The 16,194-nt window shown below is 42.4% G+C and overlaps 1 protein-coding gene across 1 annotated transcript; it reads right to left on the bottom strand.

The window, feature by feature from the left end:
- Positions 1-15,193: 15,193 nt before the first annotated feature.
- On the bottom strand, positions 15,194-15,830 carry phlda1 (pleckstrin homology-like domain, family A, member 1). The gene has a single exon (XM_028570455.1). The coding sequence runs from the start codon at positions 15,716-15,718 to the stop codon at positions 15,266-15,268; it is 453 nt and encodes a 150-aa protein (XP_028426256.1). The 5' UTR covers positions 15,719-15,830; the 3' UTR covers positions 15,194-15,265.
- Positions 15,831-16,194: the final 364 nt, after the last annotated feature.

The raw sequence follows: 16,194 nt of genomic DNA, 5'->3' as shown, positions 1-16,194 counted from the left end.
GTCAGGTTTGACATAGCCTTTCAAAGACAAAAGGTTGTGTATTCATGCTACTGTAGTCACCGAGCTGGCACAGAGGACGCACACACACACACACCTACACACACGCACACATCTCCTGAATCAACCCTGTTTCCTAGAAAAATTACGTTCCCATTGAAAAAAAAATAAGTAAGTATGTTTGTTATGTAATAACAATGTTGAGCTACGTACATACTGTACGTTAAGTATGTTAAGTATGTTAAGTATGGAACATACTTATTATATTCCCACAATCAGGCCCCCACATATTCTACACTGGCAATGGTATCCTGGAGTCTTTGAAACCAGCTCAGTTTCACACTAAAGTAAACTATTAGTTTAGTAATTTTCTCAGCGCTTGCTGCGTCCTCTACTCAGACCCAAGCATTACTCTCAGTCCACATGCTCAGTACTTTCAGGAAACCATGACAATGGCCTTGTTCTGTAATAAGATTCTTGCTGTCTAATGCTTTTGAGTGCACCTGAGATGCACTGAGAGGGATTTTTTATAAAGACCTCTTCTTTCTTTCCTTTTGTACGTGACACTGTAGCGATTCAATCAGAAATGTGTCCATTTACTCAGCAGGGATGTTCCCTGACACAGGGGATTGGACCTGAGTCATCTAGCTGAAGGAAGATCATCTTGAGTTGCTGTTAAGCCTTAAGAAATGGGGTCAGAGCTAATGATGAAATGTGAAAAATCACTTAATTGTAAAGAAATAAGATAATTCATGAATCCCTCTTAACACGGAGGTTGCTGTTTTTCAACTGGCCCTTTCCAGGGAAATAAACTCTACAGCTGTTGAAAGGAAAAATTAACAACAAAAAAGCTGTATTGTTAGTTGCCAAACCGGTCCTAGCTAACTCTCTACTTTCCAGATCAATTTGCATTATTTTAACTGCTGTTTGGCTCCTGGGAGAAGATAATCCCAGTGTAACAATGGTGTTATCTCATGCAAAAGAGGAACTGAGCTTTTCAAACAAACAGAGGGAGGTCAGAGTTTGTCTGAGACACAGCTGTCCCTGCCGCTGTCGGCCTACCGGTGACCGTGGGGGAGTGAGAGAGAAGTGCACGCTTAGCTGCCTGACTGCTGTTATCATTGGCAGACACACGTGTGTGCTGTGTGTGTGCATGTGCATGTGCGTGCATGTGTGTGTGTCCCTGTCTATGTGCCTGATGCATCTGTACAGACTGAGTGCATCTGTCTCTGTAAATTTGTATTCCGAAGTCTGCAGCTTACACCACCTGCATGCTGATAGATAGGGGAGATATATTTCCTGTGTGTGTGTGGGGGGAGGTTCTCCTGGTTGAATGAGAAGATATGTGTGTCATAAATGCATACGTTCCCTGGTTTGCTGACATCATGTTTTCCTAACTGCTGACAACTAAGAAAGAAACTATGAAAGAAGAAAAACGGTTTCTAAGGTGTCTCTCATACCTGCTGTGATTAGAGTCTCACCAACGGCAGGAGAAACGTATGCAAATCCACGCACACTTTACTTTTTAGTTTAATGAGATTTTTTGTATGATTTTATGATTGTATGATGTTATTTTATTTCACTCTTTCGTGGGAATTTTCCAGCCGAACATGCATGCATGCAAGCTCTAACTCTGGATAAGTTCAGGCTTGTCTCTTTAACCTGTTTAGGGAATTTTTATTTTTGCAAACATTTTTTAAATTAGATTTCTGCCTCTGAGTACTCAACTTAAATGTATGTTGCTTAACAGTTATAAGTGAGTTGATTGAATGTGATTTTGTTATTGCCAATTGTTCTGGACCGCTGACCCTCAATAACAATTCAAGCTATGCTATTTCAATTTTGAATAATTTTTTCGCTTTTTCCGATCTACTGATGTGAGGATGATGTAAATGCCAAATCACCCAGCTCATACCAGTTATATCAGAATCAGAAAAGGGTTTATATAACTCACAACGAGGATATATGAAAATGTATTCACAGACCAAGGTGACACTTTTGCTCTTATCACCAACTTCCTGCTCTAATGGCTGAGAGAGGCTGAGCCAGCCATAGATATATCTATGGAGCCAGCACTGTCTCTGGCAACAAGTGCTGCGGTGTGAGTGTAGAGAGAAAGTTAGAGGGAGGTGGTCTAGGACTAAAGCCAGCATGCACAGAGAGCCAAATCTACAGTCTATACACACACACACACACACACACACACACACACACACACACACACACACACACACACACACACAACACACACACACACAGCAGGGCTGCTCTTGAGGCACCTTTTTGGAGGGCATGTTGAAATGGAGAATATGTTAGCAAACAGTTGCTTATTGACACATCCAGCAGACATGGTCCAAGATTAGGATTCTTTTGGAGTGGCAACCAGGATATACTGTATGTCCAGTATTAACTCTAGTTTTAGCTCTGTTTTGGTCTCCACCACCTCCTGAGAAAAAAAATACCTGTCCCTTATGCAGCTTAATGCTCCACTATCAGACCATGCTGTCTTTGAAAACAGTTGCCTGCTGCAGCTTAAAACAAACATCATGAGAGTGAAAGTGAACCGGAACAGTGAAGCTGCCATAAAACCAAAACAAAGAGCTGAACACACTAAAACACTGCGTAGAGTCGAGGGGAACTGCTTCTCTGTGAGTTCATCACTACAAGTGACCCCTTTCATGTGTTACATATAGTAGGGATGTTAACGATTAACCGTTAACTGACATTATAGAATTTTGACCGATTAATACTATCAGTTGAACAGTTATAAACAATATATCATTTTTTAAGTTATTAAAAGGATAAGACAAAAGACTACAATATATTTAACTGCTAGGTAACTTGCTAGTGCTAACTTTGCACTAACAAGTTTCGGGGTTTTTTTGGAGCGAGATGGAGAATGACACGCAGCGAAGGCCAGCGGGTCAGATTCGAACCTGTACCGCTGCAGGACTCAGCCAACATGGGGCAAACACTCTTACTGGGTGAGCTAGAGGCTGTTGCATTTTAAACTCCCCTGAAAAAACCCTGAACTGAACCCAAAACATGTCCCTGTATCTATGAATCACAGAGATGGCGAATGATGCCCCTGTACGCTGGGGCAGCTTTGCCTCCAAGATGTTTGCATAACTGAAAGTCCAATCTGCACCCACACACATACACATGGAGAGAAATTGGCAAAACTAGCTGAACTACATTCTCAAAAAGCCTTCATTTTCAGCTTTTTCTTTCCATTTTGGCTCATTTACATAGAACGTAAAAAACAAAGTCTATGTACTACTGAGCAGATGGCTAAGTATTCCTGGATTTTTATATTCTACACTGCACAGCCTGCTAATGGCTAATAACATAACCTATAATGGCTTAATAATGCTGAATGGTAGGAATAAAGATCTTAAGTATAGGATTATTCATTTCATGTGCCCCATAAACCTCTACTGCAGAATAATGAAACAATTGAACAAAAACACTCAGTAGTATCCATACCGTACCTGTTATCTCTCTCCACTTTAAATAACGAAGCGATCGGAGGGGCTGCTGCAGCCACATCTCTGAGTGATCCTGATTACAGATATGACGCTGATGTGGCTCGATAAGAGAGGCAGCTGTAGAGTCCCTGTAATCTAAGAAATGAACATCCTGAAGATAATTACGGCTTTTACACAGCAGTTAACAACAGGTGTGTGCTGTGCTTTTTCTAAAACAAAGTGAACTAAATATAAAAATAAAAACCAGCACAAATCACGCTGATAACTGGTTTCTGCCAAGGTTGGCACAGCAACCAGTCAAGCACATGGAAAGCAATCCATCAGCAGTGCTTTAGTGCATATCTGACCATCACATTGCTTGGCTGAAATCAGATGTATAAAACAATATTTAAAAAAAAAATGTCATACAGTTGTGGAGTTATGGAGCATGCTACTGTTTGAGTCCATTCAGTGGATCACATGCTGCATGATGCTGTGCATGTCTAATGAATGAGACTAAGCACACCACATATGTTTCATTTATCATACTAACATATTAGCAATGCGTAGTACATCATGCATTGCCTTTATTCAAGGCCGGATTAGGATTACCAACAAGGCAAAGTGGGCAACAACCTGAGCTTCACTGTATATTGAATAGGTTTGGCACAAACACAGAAGTTAGCCAGTAGCCTAGTTGGTGATTTTTTGTGGAGCATTTAGTAGCTAGAGACACGGTTTTTTTCAGGGTAGTTGGTGGAGACCAAAACAGAGCTCAATATATTTGATTCCCATTCACCAGGTGGCCTGAAAAAAAACTCGAAATCAATGCTAATGTTGTCTAATGTGTTTGCTAGCTGTGTATATAGACATTGTATGCAAATGAATTTGCCATGAGCCCCGAATTGTTTTATGATGTAGCCTTAGAACAACATGAAATACTTTATGAAAGAACTGTAAACCGCCACAAAACCCAACAGAAGCAGAATTTTGAAAATATGGCCTACTTGCAAGATGAGAACCTGGCCCTGTGCAATTAGAAATGTCCCATATTGTAAAAAGTGAGATTTCCATGTCTTTTTTATTATGAAGCAGGATGAGGTGCTATATAAATACTGTGAAAGTATCAAAGTGCTCAATCCACAGAGAAATGCACACTGCCTGTATTCAGAAACTGTGCCTTTAAACCAGCCATCGGGACTTCCTAACGTTTGTGATGTCAAAACTAGGTAGTATGTGTCGCTACAGTGCCTTTACAGTCATTCCCTTGCTGCAATGACCGCGCAGAGACCCTGGCTGCATCTCATAACCCTTATTTGATAGCTCCTCGACTCCTTGGTCCTCGGCTGAACCGGAAGTTGTTCTGTCCCTCCTCGGTGAAGGCCGTCTCAAAGTTCTCATTCCTGCCCCGAGGACCGAGCATCGAGGACTGAGCATCGAGGAGCGAGCATCGAGGAGGGATCACCGAGGAGCCATGAACGAGGATACATGAGAGCAGCCTTCCCGAAAGCCATGCAGCTTAAGGAGTTGCTAACTCTGCCCACACAGCTGACAAATATATGTGATGCTGAGAAAAGAACGTCTCATCCCTCTAAAACACATTTGCTCGTTGCCTCTCTCCTCCCATGCTTTCATCGCGTCTCTCCCGTGCCTCCTCTGGGGGAGGGACTAAGACATGAGGAAGGGAGGCAAGTGGAGGAGTCGAGAAGGCAAAGGTTTATGACATGCAACCTCAGAGATCGCAGATGTGAAAGACCCGGAAATGCTGACCAATCAGAGCACGCTGGGCTTTTTCGGGAGGGGGGAGGGCTTAAAGAGACAGGCGCTTTTTTTTTTTAACAATTGGCCTGTGGTGATACAGGTTTGACTCACCTGTAGCCGCAGGACTAGACTCTGTATCACCCACATGACGTCTTCTTGCAAAGCTGGTGGTGATAGTATAGCTGTCTGGCTGGTGTCTGATGGCGAAAAGTTTGAAATTGTTACACTGTCAAAAATACCAAATCAATTCACCTTTTCAGGAACTCCTTGACATGAAACAACTCAACTCAATCTCCACCACTGTTCTCCTGGCTCTCCCAGATGTGTGTGCATCAGTGGCCAGCCCATGGATGTATTAAAGGAACACGCCGACTTATTGGGAATTTATCATATTCACCGTAACCCCCAGAGTTAGACAAGTCGATACATACCTTTCTCATCTCTGTGCGTGCTGTAAGGCTGTCTGACGCCGCCTGCGGCATCAGGCCAGCACAGAACATGCAGGTGAATGGTTCCAGCAATCCTACTGCTCTGAATAAGTGACAACATGTTCCTATTTACATGTTGTGATTTGTATAGTCACAGGGTGTACAAAAAAAAACGTAACATGAGACACAGCCATTTTCTATCCCTAAACAAACCGGGAACTATATTCTCAGGCGGAAGAATATAGTACTTTGGCGGAGTGATATGCTCGCAGCAAGCCTGTCTGAGAAGATAGTTCCCGGTTTGTTTACTGTTAGAAGACGGCTGTGTCTCATGTTACATTGTTTTGTGTACACGCTGTGACTCTACAAATCACAACATGTAAATAGGAACATGCTGGTGTTATTTTGTCACTTTTGTCACAATTTGGAGCAGTAGGATTACTGGAACCATTCACCTGCAGGATCTGTGCTAGGCTAAGCTAATGCTGGAGCCGCCAGACAGCGTTACAGCACGCACGGAGAATAGAAGGGTATGTATCGACTTGTCTAACTCTGGGGGTTACGGTGAATAAGCTAAATTCCCAATAAGTCGGCGTGTTCCTTTAAGAGAACTAATGCTGCGTTCATGTGGTGTCGGGATAATCGTAAAAATGAATTCCAGACTGGGAAAATTCATGTGAACGGAAAGTCGTCAAAAATGTTTGTTACAGGACTTGCCGAGTTGACGTCACACTACACAGAAACATGGCGGACGAAATTAAATGTTGTGTTGTTGGTAACAAACAATTCATTGATTGCATTTTGCATCAATGTTTTGCTCACATATGATTTGCAATATGGTATTGGGGTTGTAACAGTTAGTTGCTGTCCACGTAGAGTGACCTAGATTAGTTAGAAAAGTTATTTATTAGCATTAACAATATCTAATTCTATATCTAACTGGCCATATGTTAGTGGTTTTAGGGAATGTACTGGTGCAGCAACAAATCTGGGACAAAATCATAAATATAAAGCTTTAAATTGGAAATTTAAAAGCCCCGCTTCTCGAAAGTCGCGGCGACGCTACCAGAATGCATTGCACGGCTGCATAGACAATAATGGGAAGCTTGGAAATGACGCTTGGCAGTGGACAGGCACCATAAATAGGCTACTGCGCAGACAAAGGAAATCACTGTTTATCATTATATCACAGTAATCTTACCAACAAGCTTTTCAAAAATATTCAGTTCATGGATCAATAACCCTCTGAGGCACTCTTATACTACAGTGTTATACATAATGTCATTCAGCCCTAATGAGATACGATGGATTCTGGGAAGGCTATTGATTACTAGGAATATCCTGGGATTTATGAAAACATGAATGCAGTACTATAAAATAAACAAGGCATGACAACTTCCATGCACCGTTTGACAGGCTGCGTTGTGGCATACATACAAATGGTCTGTTTATGGGATGGACTGGCTTTGTTTCCTCACCACAGAGCCAAAGATCCAGGACATACTATATCCGCATGGCATGCCAGAGCTGATCTCTGGTCTGTCCTTACAGATTTGAGTCCAGTTCTGGGGGAGTGTTTGAAGAATTCATTTTCAAGACTTCAAGAAGAAAACCAAAGGTACTGTGTTATGTCACTGACAAGATGCCACAGGGAAGGCAAAAGTAAGTCAGTGAGCAGTTTATATGTTTGTGTCCACAGAAGAGAAGGACACACAGGCTTGGAGAGAGAGACTTGTCTGTCAACATGACTCCATCATGATCGTCTGCTGCCGCCCAGACTGGCCAGTTACCAAATGACGTAAGCAGGCCAATGCCTGCCTTCCATGCGTCCATCAGTCCCAAAGATCAGCTTGATGCTGCGACAGTTTCAGACTTATTTAACCCTTGTGTTGTCCTTCGGGTCACCACAAGGGTTAATACAGCACCTCAGTGCTTGTTTGTACAGCATTTTGGTCAGCTTAAACTGGGTTTAAATGTTTTCTAGAAATTAACTTTACTTACTTACTTTACAAGAAACAGGGTTTAGAGAGCAATTCTCAACAAAGTAAACGGAAGTACATAATCCTTGTTTTTTTCCAATTAAGACATACTTTACTGATCTCGCAAGAAGGAATTCAATTTTTGAACTCAGTTTTTACACCTGTTACACACAGGCCTGAAATACACACATATGCCCAGGACCTATACATGCACTAATGGACAGCTGTCAGAGCGAGGGGGCTCCCCCTGACAGGCGCCCCAAGCAGTTGGGGGTTCAGTGCCTTGCTTAAGGGCACCTTGGCAGTGCCCAGGAGGTGAACTGGCCTCTCCAGCTACCAGTCCACACTACATACTTTGGTCTGCACGGGGACTTGAACCGGCACAGCTAAGTCCCTACAGACTGAGCTACTGCCATCAGCATTGCCTTGGGCTCCCTTTGTGTTGGCATTCTAAACTCCGGTTGATTTCTGAGGACTATGGTTAACTGCTCCTCAGATCTCTGCAGGGTAAATCCAGTCAGCTAGCTAGACTATCTGTCCAATCTGAGTTTTCTGTTGCACGACTAAAACAACCTTTGAACGTACACGTGTTCCGCCAAAACAAGTTCTTTCCTGAGGCTATTTTGCAGAGGCACCGTGGCTTTTCTCGGCTCTTAGCACCGCCCAAGACGATTGTGATTGGTTTAAAGAAATGCCAATAAACCAGAGCACGTTTTCTTCCCATCCCGTAATGCTGTGTGTAGTTTGCTTATGTTCAGACACACCACGGGTGTCGCGTTTTGAGGAAGTTGCAAGTTTGGACCCAAATGCAGAGGAGGAGACGAGGAGCTAGCAGGGAGAGTGGAAATTATTTAATGATTAAGACAAAACTTACAGTCCACGAAAGCAGGCAGTAAATCCAAAACACGGGAAACAGGGGAGAAAAAAAAAAAATAAAACTAGAAAATAGCACCAGCAACAATGGTCGAACTTCCAGACACCAAAACACCAGACAAAGTGTGAACACGACTAACGAGACAAAAGTGACACGATGAACAGGTGAAACACATTAGGGACTAATCAGACTCAACCGGAAACAAAGGCACGTGAATCTGGAGACCAATTTTGACCAATTTGGTCTCCAAATTGGTGTTAATCTGCTGCTGAAAATAGTCCCCAATTATTTCTTCTATCTTCTTGGTAAAAACTATAGTGCCCAGCTGTTTTAGCATATTACTGAGCTGTTTAAAATATGTATTTGTGAGGTGGTGTCCTCAATAGGAACCAGAGGGCTTGGGGCTGAGTACCACAGACAGAGCAGGGAAGTCAAAAAGTATTGAGAGTCGGACTAACATGGAATTCATTGACAGTAAGAACATAAGAATGTTACCAGCTTTATTCTTTAAAGAACTCATACTCCAAGGAAGGTACCAAAATGTGATGTCAAAAGCGGTGTGCAAGTGTTCTTCCTTACTACAAAATAAATCATCTTTAAAAAGAAGTTCATTAATGCCCAAAAGTTGTTCTTAACTATGCTGCCACAGGTCAACAGGTCATATTGGGATGGAGTTGTGAGGATTCAGGAGGTCTGGATTAAAAGCTCTTTGGAAGTCACTTACAATCACATGCACCTGCTGTCACAAGTTCCCAAGTCTTTCTCCTGATCAAAGAGAGAGAAGGTGGGGAGGGTGAGTGGGGGGGGGGGCATGCCACATGGAGCTACAGAGGCTTCTTACGTAAAGTTTGAAGAACAGCTGCTGCTGGGGAGTTCAAAGAGACACACCGCTATGTTGGAGGGATGTCAACAACAAGACAACTTCATCATGTCCTCCTTTCTTCACTTTTGTAGGTTAATTTCAACACAGAAAATATATTTTTAAAAAAATCTTTTTTTACAATCTCTTATTAACTTTTTTCTTCATATATGTTAAATTGTGCACTTGCCTGTAGACAAATTGCACATTTTCTAGGTTATGTAAGTTTAATTGGAATTTATTAAATGGTATCTATCTACCTACCTATATGTTGTGCAGTACTTCATGTTTTTTATTCACAAAACTTAATTGAAAAATTGTTTAGAAATGATTAGGCGTTAATTGAAATGTAAAAACTGAATACTTGACTACGTAAAAAGAGTGAGATGTAAATAGTTCTTTTCTGTGAATTACATCCTGAAACGTGCTCCCATTTGTTTTTGTTAATGTTTGGGTTAAAATAAGTATGTTTGCTATGTAAATTAAGTTATGAATGTAAGTTAAGTAGTCAACGTAAAAAAGTCACCTGTTTTGACCCCGCCATCCACCCTGACGCACATACATACAGACTCTATACATATATACATACATACATACAGTATACATATACACACACACACATATACCCTCATACTCATCTCACGGCATGCATGCATGTCCTTGCATGAACGTTATGTGCATGCGTGTCCCCTTAATACCGATATATGCAAGTCAAGTATTCAATTTTGGCCTAGGTGGCTTCTCATAAAATAGTGTTTAATGGTGGCTTGTGAACATCGCTGTGCAGTCAATTTGCAAATGATATGACTTTTCTCTCTTTGTGCTAATAGGTTTAAACATTTATTATCATGAAATTGCCACATGGTCACAGTGGCAGTTTTCAAGAGCTGGGGTAGCAGGTGACTGAGGTCCAAACTTCAATGTTTAGAGAGAAAAAGCTGCGAACCCTTCATGTGTCAGAAAGGATGCCGTCATGTGCACTGCGTTTAATTGAATTAGCTCAGCTTTAGACAGGAGAGCACCCGGAGCCACGTGTGCTTTTGACATTACACTCTGGCAGTGTATCTGAGCGGCAACAACTGGCAGTGAAACCCAATTCTCCACACGGCTTCTACTTTTAGAACAGGAAACAGGGGGTGAAAGGTTCAGCGGTTGTTAAGCATGAAGACCGACAGAGGAGCAGCTAGTTAAACAGGTCATTTAGATGACCCTGTTGAACCGTGGGGCTCTGACACTCGTGCTGCCGAACAAGGAAAGAAACCACACAAGAGACCCTGCTGTTTTTGTTTTTGTTTTTTTTAATGGAATGTATCTGTTCGAGGTATGAAAATAGATCTCACATTGAAATAAGAAATTGGACAGTGGCTAGAAAGGGCACAGCTATAACTGTGTGGGTAATGATGGCAACAGGAAGGCATGTCAGAGAAGCATCACACCAATCACATTAGATAAAGGGCACAGCTATTACCCTGTGTGGATGATGACAACAACACGGAGGCATGTGTTGGTTTGGCTGTGATACACCGGCAAGTGGGGAAAGCAGTGGGAAACAATTCCAGAAAACAAGAAACAACATGAGCCATAGTGAAATAACAAATTCCATGACAGAATGACAGAATGACATCCCTCCATCGTGAAAAAGACAATAGAGGAATCCGTTACCTGTCACATTCCACTAAATGTTGCCGTGTGTCACCACCTTCACTTTCACAACAATCACATTATTTAGTCCGTTACTTTTTCTCCTGTAAAGCATGTCATGCCTTGCAGTATAGTCGCAAATTAGAGATATTGTTTTATGAACATTTCTCAAAGGCAGAGCTGCTATGAGACAAAAATAATCTGATTGGTTGTGGTAAATGTCAGTGGGTGGGGCCAAAGAGTCTGTCGGCAACAGAGACAGTATGGAGTATCTTTTTTACCAAGTTTGAATTGCCAAGGAGCAACTCAAAGTACAAGTCAAAATACAAAAACGTTCACAGCATTTGTGATGTTGAAAGTCAGCAATTAGCTAAGTAGCTTCAAACATATTTATTTTGTATACAAAACTTTCCAGCACTTGTCACACTTTTTTAGCCAAGGAAAAATACAAACTATCAGAGAAAGGATTCTACACATAACCACTTTCAAACCATGGTTTTCCAAGACAGAGTGATAAAATAGAACCTTAGCAGTGCTACACTGACTCATGATTTTACCAAACCCCCGGGAACAACCTCTTAGCTGGGAGCTGATTCTGGCCTAGTGGCCCACATGTGACACACTGAACCAGAAATACTATTTCCTATACACAAAAAAAAACGTCTTTAAAACAATGAATGCATCACAAAAACTCTGAAACTACTCTCTGTTTTATCACAATTTCAGCCTTTGGGTCCAATAAACATTGAAAACACAAAAAGGGCTGGATTGTAGTGAATTCTTTTTGTGCTATTCATGTGTAGGGCCTACTGGGAGTCAGGAGGGAGTCAATCGACTCTAAGAAAGACTCTAATGTGCATTAAACATTTTTGCCGTATGTCCCCAGTGAGTGAACCTTCTGGAATGAATGGGGCATAATCTTGGAACGTGGTATCCTGCTCTAATAAAGGCCCAGAGTGGTGCAGCAATATACAGTACATCCACAGTTCTTGACCCAGATGTGCCACAGTTCATGAAATATGTGGTTCAAGAAGCTTGATGACGAAGAGACTACTCACAGGACTAGTTGGCTCCTGAAGCTGGAAAGCTAACAAGTTGGCCTGTCTGGAACAAGCTAGTACTAGACATAGATAGATAGCCATAGATCTCTTGTTACTAATAGTGCGAACCATTTACCTCGGAACTCAGAAGCCGGAGCAGGGAATGACGTCACACCCAAGTTGACCACGTTCCATTAAAACAAGTCGGATTTCACAGTGGGGTTTGCTCTATCCAGGTTAGCCATTGTTAGCAATACCAGTTGATAACAACGCATTTTTTCTGGCATACAACATGTCCACAGATAGAAGTTGGACAGTACTATGTTTAATACTTATTTAATAATACACAAATAAGACAAATGTGCTAATAAACTGTATATTACTACAGCTTTCACTGCTGTTGTATATTTACAGTCTATGCTGTTGATGCACAGAGCAGCCATGTTGGATTTCGAGCTTGGGGGTACTGTGAGGTACCCCCCCGAAATCCATTCGGGGGGGGGTGTTTCCGACTTAGAACTCGGAAATTCCGACTTCTGAGTACAAATGGAACACACCCTTCGTACCTAGCACAGCACCTCACTTACAGTAAGCAAGCTAGTTAGCAAAGTATCCAACTTACAGTAAGCCATCTCTTTAGCACAGTAGCTAACTTACAGTAAGCAAGTTAGTTAGCACTGTAGCTACCTTACAGTAAGCAAACTATCACAGTAGCTAACATACAGCAAGTAAGCTAGTTAGCACAGCAGCTAACTTACAGTAAGCAAGCTCATTAGCACAATAGCTAGCTGACTTACAATAATGTTAAGCAAGCTAGTTAGCACATTAGCTACATTGCAGTAAGTAAACAATTTAGAATAGTATAACCTGTTTATTCAAGAGACCTATGTGTACCATTGACTGTCTTATACTGTCTGCAACATTTGTGCAGCAGAATATACTAACTGAAAAAGCAGGGCTGAATAAAAGTAGGTGCAACACCTGCAAACAAAATAGCATCATGCAGGTGTCTCATCATATAGTCTTTTAGTAGGATATAGTATATTCTGAGCTGTAACACTGCACGAGAAAGAAAATGTAATGTAATGATTCTTTGGTTCAGGTGAAAAACAAGGACAATGACACAAATGTTAGCGGTAAGGAAGTGATCTGACTAACCTACAGCAACCATCCTAAGATATGTGAGCTTATACCCTATGGACTTTGTGTGTAACATGTGGTCTAGGGAACCTCCAAGCGAGGATCTCTTGTTCCACTCTAGCAACAAACACACGGAACATTCATCAACAACATAGTATTTTTTTTTTTATAGAAAATATATATACATCTAATAAATAAGGGATGACCATCGCACGGTAGAGTACAGTTGTCTTCTCACATCCTTTTTGTCCATCAGTCTTTTGTGAAATAAGTCTCTGTATTGAAAAGGGGAAGCTGGTCTGTGTGGAAGAGGGGTTGTGCTGGAGAATGGAGGTCTGTGGTGAAGCAGCAGGGGGAGATATTCATCCTCCACTGAGTGTCCAATTAACCTGCGGATGCAATCAATTAGACGGACTGCAGACTGGTGAGGCCTGACACAGGAGGCAACATGAACTCAATATAACAGGACGTCAGGCTGCTCTTTTCATTTCAACAGTCTTGCTCGAACCATTAACGCCAACTCATACTAACATAATGGTTAAACTGTTTTAGTTTTAACTGAGTACACATTTACTTCTTACATAAAAGAAACAAGCACGAGAGAGGATCACTGCTCAGCAGGGCCGTACACAGGATTTTAGAAATACTGAGGTCATTAATCACACTTCCTCTGAAGATTTTGGTCAGAAACCAGTGAATAAAGTCTATCAAATGTTTTAAAATGTGTCATGTTTTATCAATTTAGCCATATTTTAAGTACTGCATGTTCCAAAGCTTTCCCTAAAACGCCAGTAATAAAGTTTTAGTGGGGAAATAGTTATCCATTTAAATGATTTCATTTCAACATATCTATCTAAAAAATACTGGATTCAGCCTAAAAGTACACATTACATGTTAATAATTATATTAAATATGAACTGTATCAACAGTGCTAAAATTCCAAAATTCTTGCAAGAAATACAGAAGACATGACCTCAGAGCTCGATGGTAGCTACGGCCCGGCTGCTCAGGAAAGTGAAGCCCTAATCTTAAACACTAATGATACTAAAATATCTATCATGGCAACTGTTTTTATTTTTTTTTACCAAAGTCAATCTAAAAAAAAAAAAAAAAAAAAAAAAGAATTGTGCTTCTTAAAAAAACAGTAACCACCCTGTTTGAAAAGTCATGTCACACTGTCTCCCTTCAACTCAAAGCCTTTGCAGGACCCCTGTTTCCAACATTGTATCACAATGACAGAATAATAACATGTGTCCACATTGTTTCCGGATGTTTGGTCCATTGATGTTTGGCTGGGTTGAAACCTCAGTGTGTCCACCAAATCACCATGTGCCACAGAGAGCCATGTGCATGGAAATGTGTTGTCCTAGCAGACACAAAGCAGCTTATCCGACTGAAAACACAAGTTTGAGTGAGATGAGCTGCTGTGGTTGTGTAGTAGGACTGTGAAGCTCCATACACTTGGGTCTGATGTGGCCTTTTGCTTTTTGCGCGCAATTTGTGCGTCATTACGCTTAGAATCACTGTGGCATATTTAGTTCCAACAGTCATTCGCTCATGTAAATTACAATTTTAAATGGGTTATATAAACAACTGATCATCTTTCCTTTATTGAGTAATTACGCGGCGTGCGCAATTTAAATCTCTTTATCTCCGCGCGTAACGCCAGACGTTATGGATAAGGAGAAGCCCTCCTTGTATGAAATATCAAACCTGTCTGGTAATGGATGTATCCAGCACATTTTCCGGCGGAGGCCTACAGCAGAGACTCCCAAAGTTTTCTTTACGCCAAAGTAAATCCACATTTTGCACGATTTCGTCCCCTTCTGCCAGCTTATTCGCTCAGGGTTCGATCTGTGAGGGAGCACTGTGACCTATGATGAAAACATAAGTCCTCATTCATAGCACAAAATTTCCAGGGAATCAAACAAAAACCGAAACATGGGTCCTTAATTTGCCAGGGGATCCCCAGACCTGGGGAGTCCGCCTCCCCCCACCCCCTCCCCTTCAATCTCGCGTTCTCTGGAGCTGTCTTACTGCTAACAATGGTGCACCAGTGTCCGCGGGACTCGCCGCAGGTCACGCAACGTTTGGCGAGCTGCGGACCGTCTTCTGACCGGGCATCTGCACGACAAGCAGCTGCTGCTTCTGCCGGGTGGACTTGACGGCCAGGATCGCCTGCCGGTTCTTGTACTGGACCATCTGCAGGGTGATCTCCGCGTTCCAGCCCTCGTCCTGCGGGCACCTGAAGTCGATCTCCTTCCCTTCCAGCATGACCACCGTGAAGTAGACGTACTTGCCCTTCCGTTCCACGCAGTCCACCGTCTTCATGTTGGCGAAGTGCAGCTCCTTGACTTTGCCCGTGTCCCCGCCGCCGTGCTGCGGCTGGTCGTGCTGCTTGGGCGGCAGCAGCAGCACGCCGTCCTCGGTCAGGACGCAGTGCTTCTTCTTCCAGAGCTGCAGCAGCCCGTCGCTTCGCTTTTCCAGCAGACCCTCCTTGAACACCTTCCTCCCGTTTTCCAGCATCTTCATCCGGACGCTTCCAGCTCCCTGGCTGCTTCAGTGGACGGACGGGCGGGCGGATGTCTATCCCGGAGCAGGCGGGGGCATGAGATGCTGCTCTGACTGCGGTGGTGTGAGTACTGTTGGTTGTAGTGAGGAGGAGGCTGCCTGTCTGGCTGCTGGTCAGTGTGTGAGGGGGTTTGGGGCGGGAGGGGTCTGCGTGCACCGCCCCCCTCCCCCCTCAGAGGCACCCAGCCTCCTGAGACACTGACGACAAGAACAGCCTACTCATAATAATAACGATTTTTTTAATTTATTATTATTATTTTGAAATTTGGACTTTGTGTTTTAAAAGCACATTGATAATATTGTGCTATTATTAGGCGAATATGGCCAACACACAAAACAGCAGTTGAGATGCTAAGGCATACTGCCAGCGCAGTTTGTAGGCTACTGTATAGTTTATGAATGCATAAACACTTTCATATTTTAGCCTTTTAACATTT

This window comes from Perca flavescens, chromosome 23, assembly GCF_004354835.1.
Source record: "Perca flavescens isolate YP-PL-M2 chromosome 23, PFLA_1.0, whole genome shotgun sequence".
NCBI classification, from domain to species: Eukaryota; Metazoa; Chordata; class Actinopteri; order Perciformes; family Percidae; genus Perca; species Perca flavescens.
Note: the sequence above shows the minus strand (reverse complement) of the source record. Positions and strands in the feature narration are given on the sequence as shown.

What these genes read in the sequence shown, in the direction of transcription:
- phlda1 (XM_028570455.1), bottom strand. Translation starts at nt 15,718, where the DNA reads ATGAAGATGCTGGAAAACGGGAGGAAGGTGTTCAAGGAGGGTCTGCTG.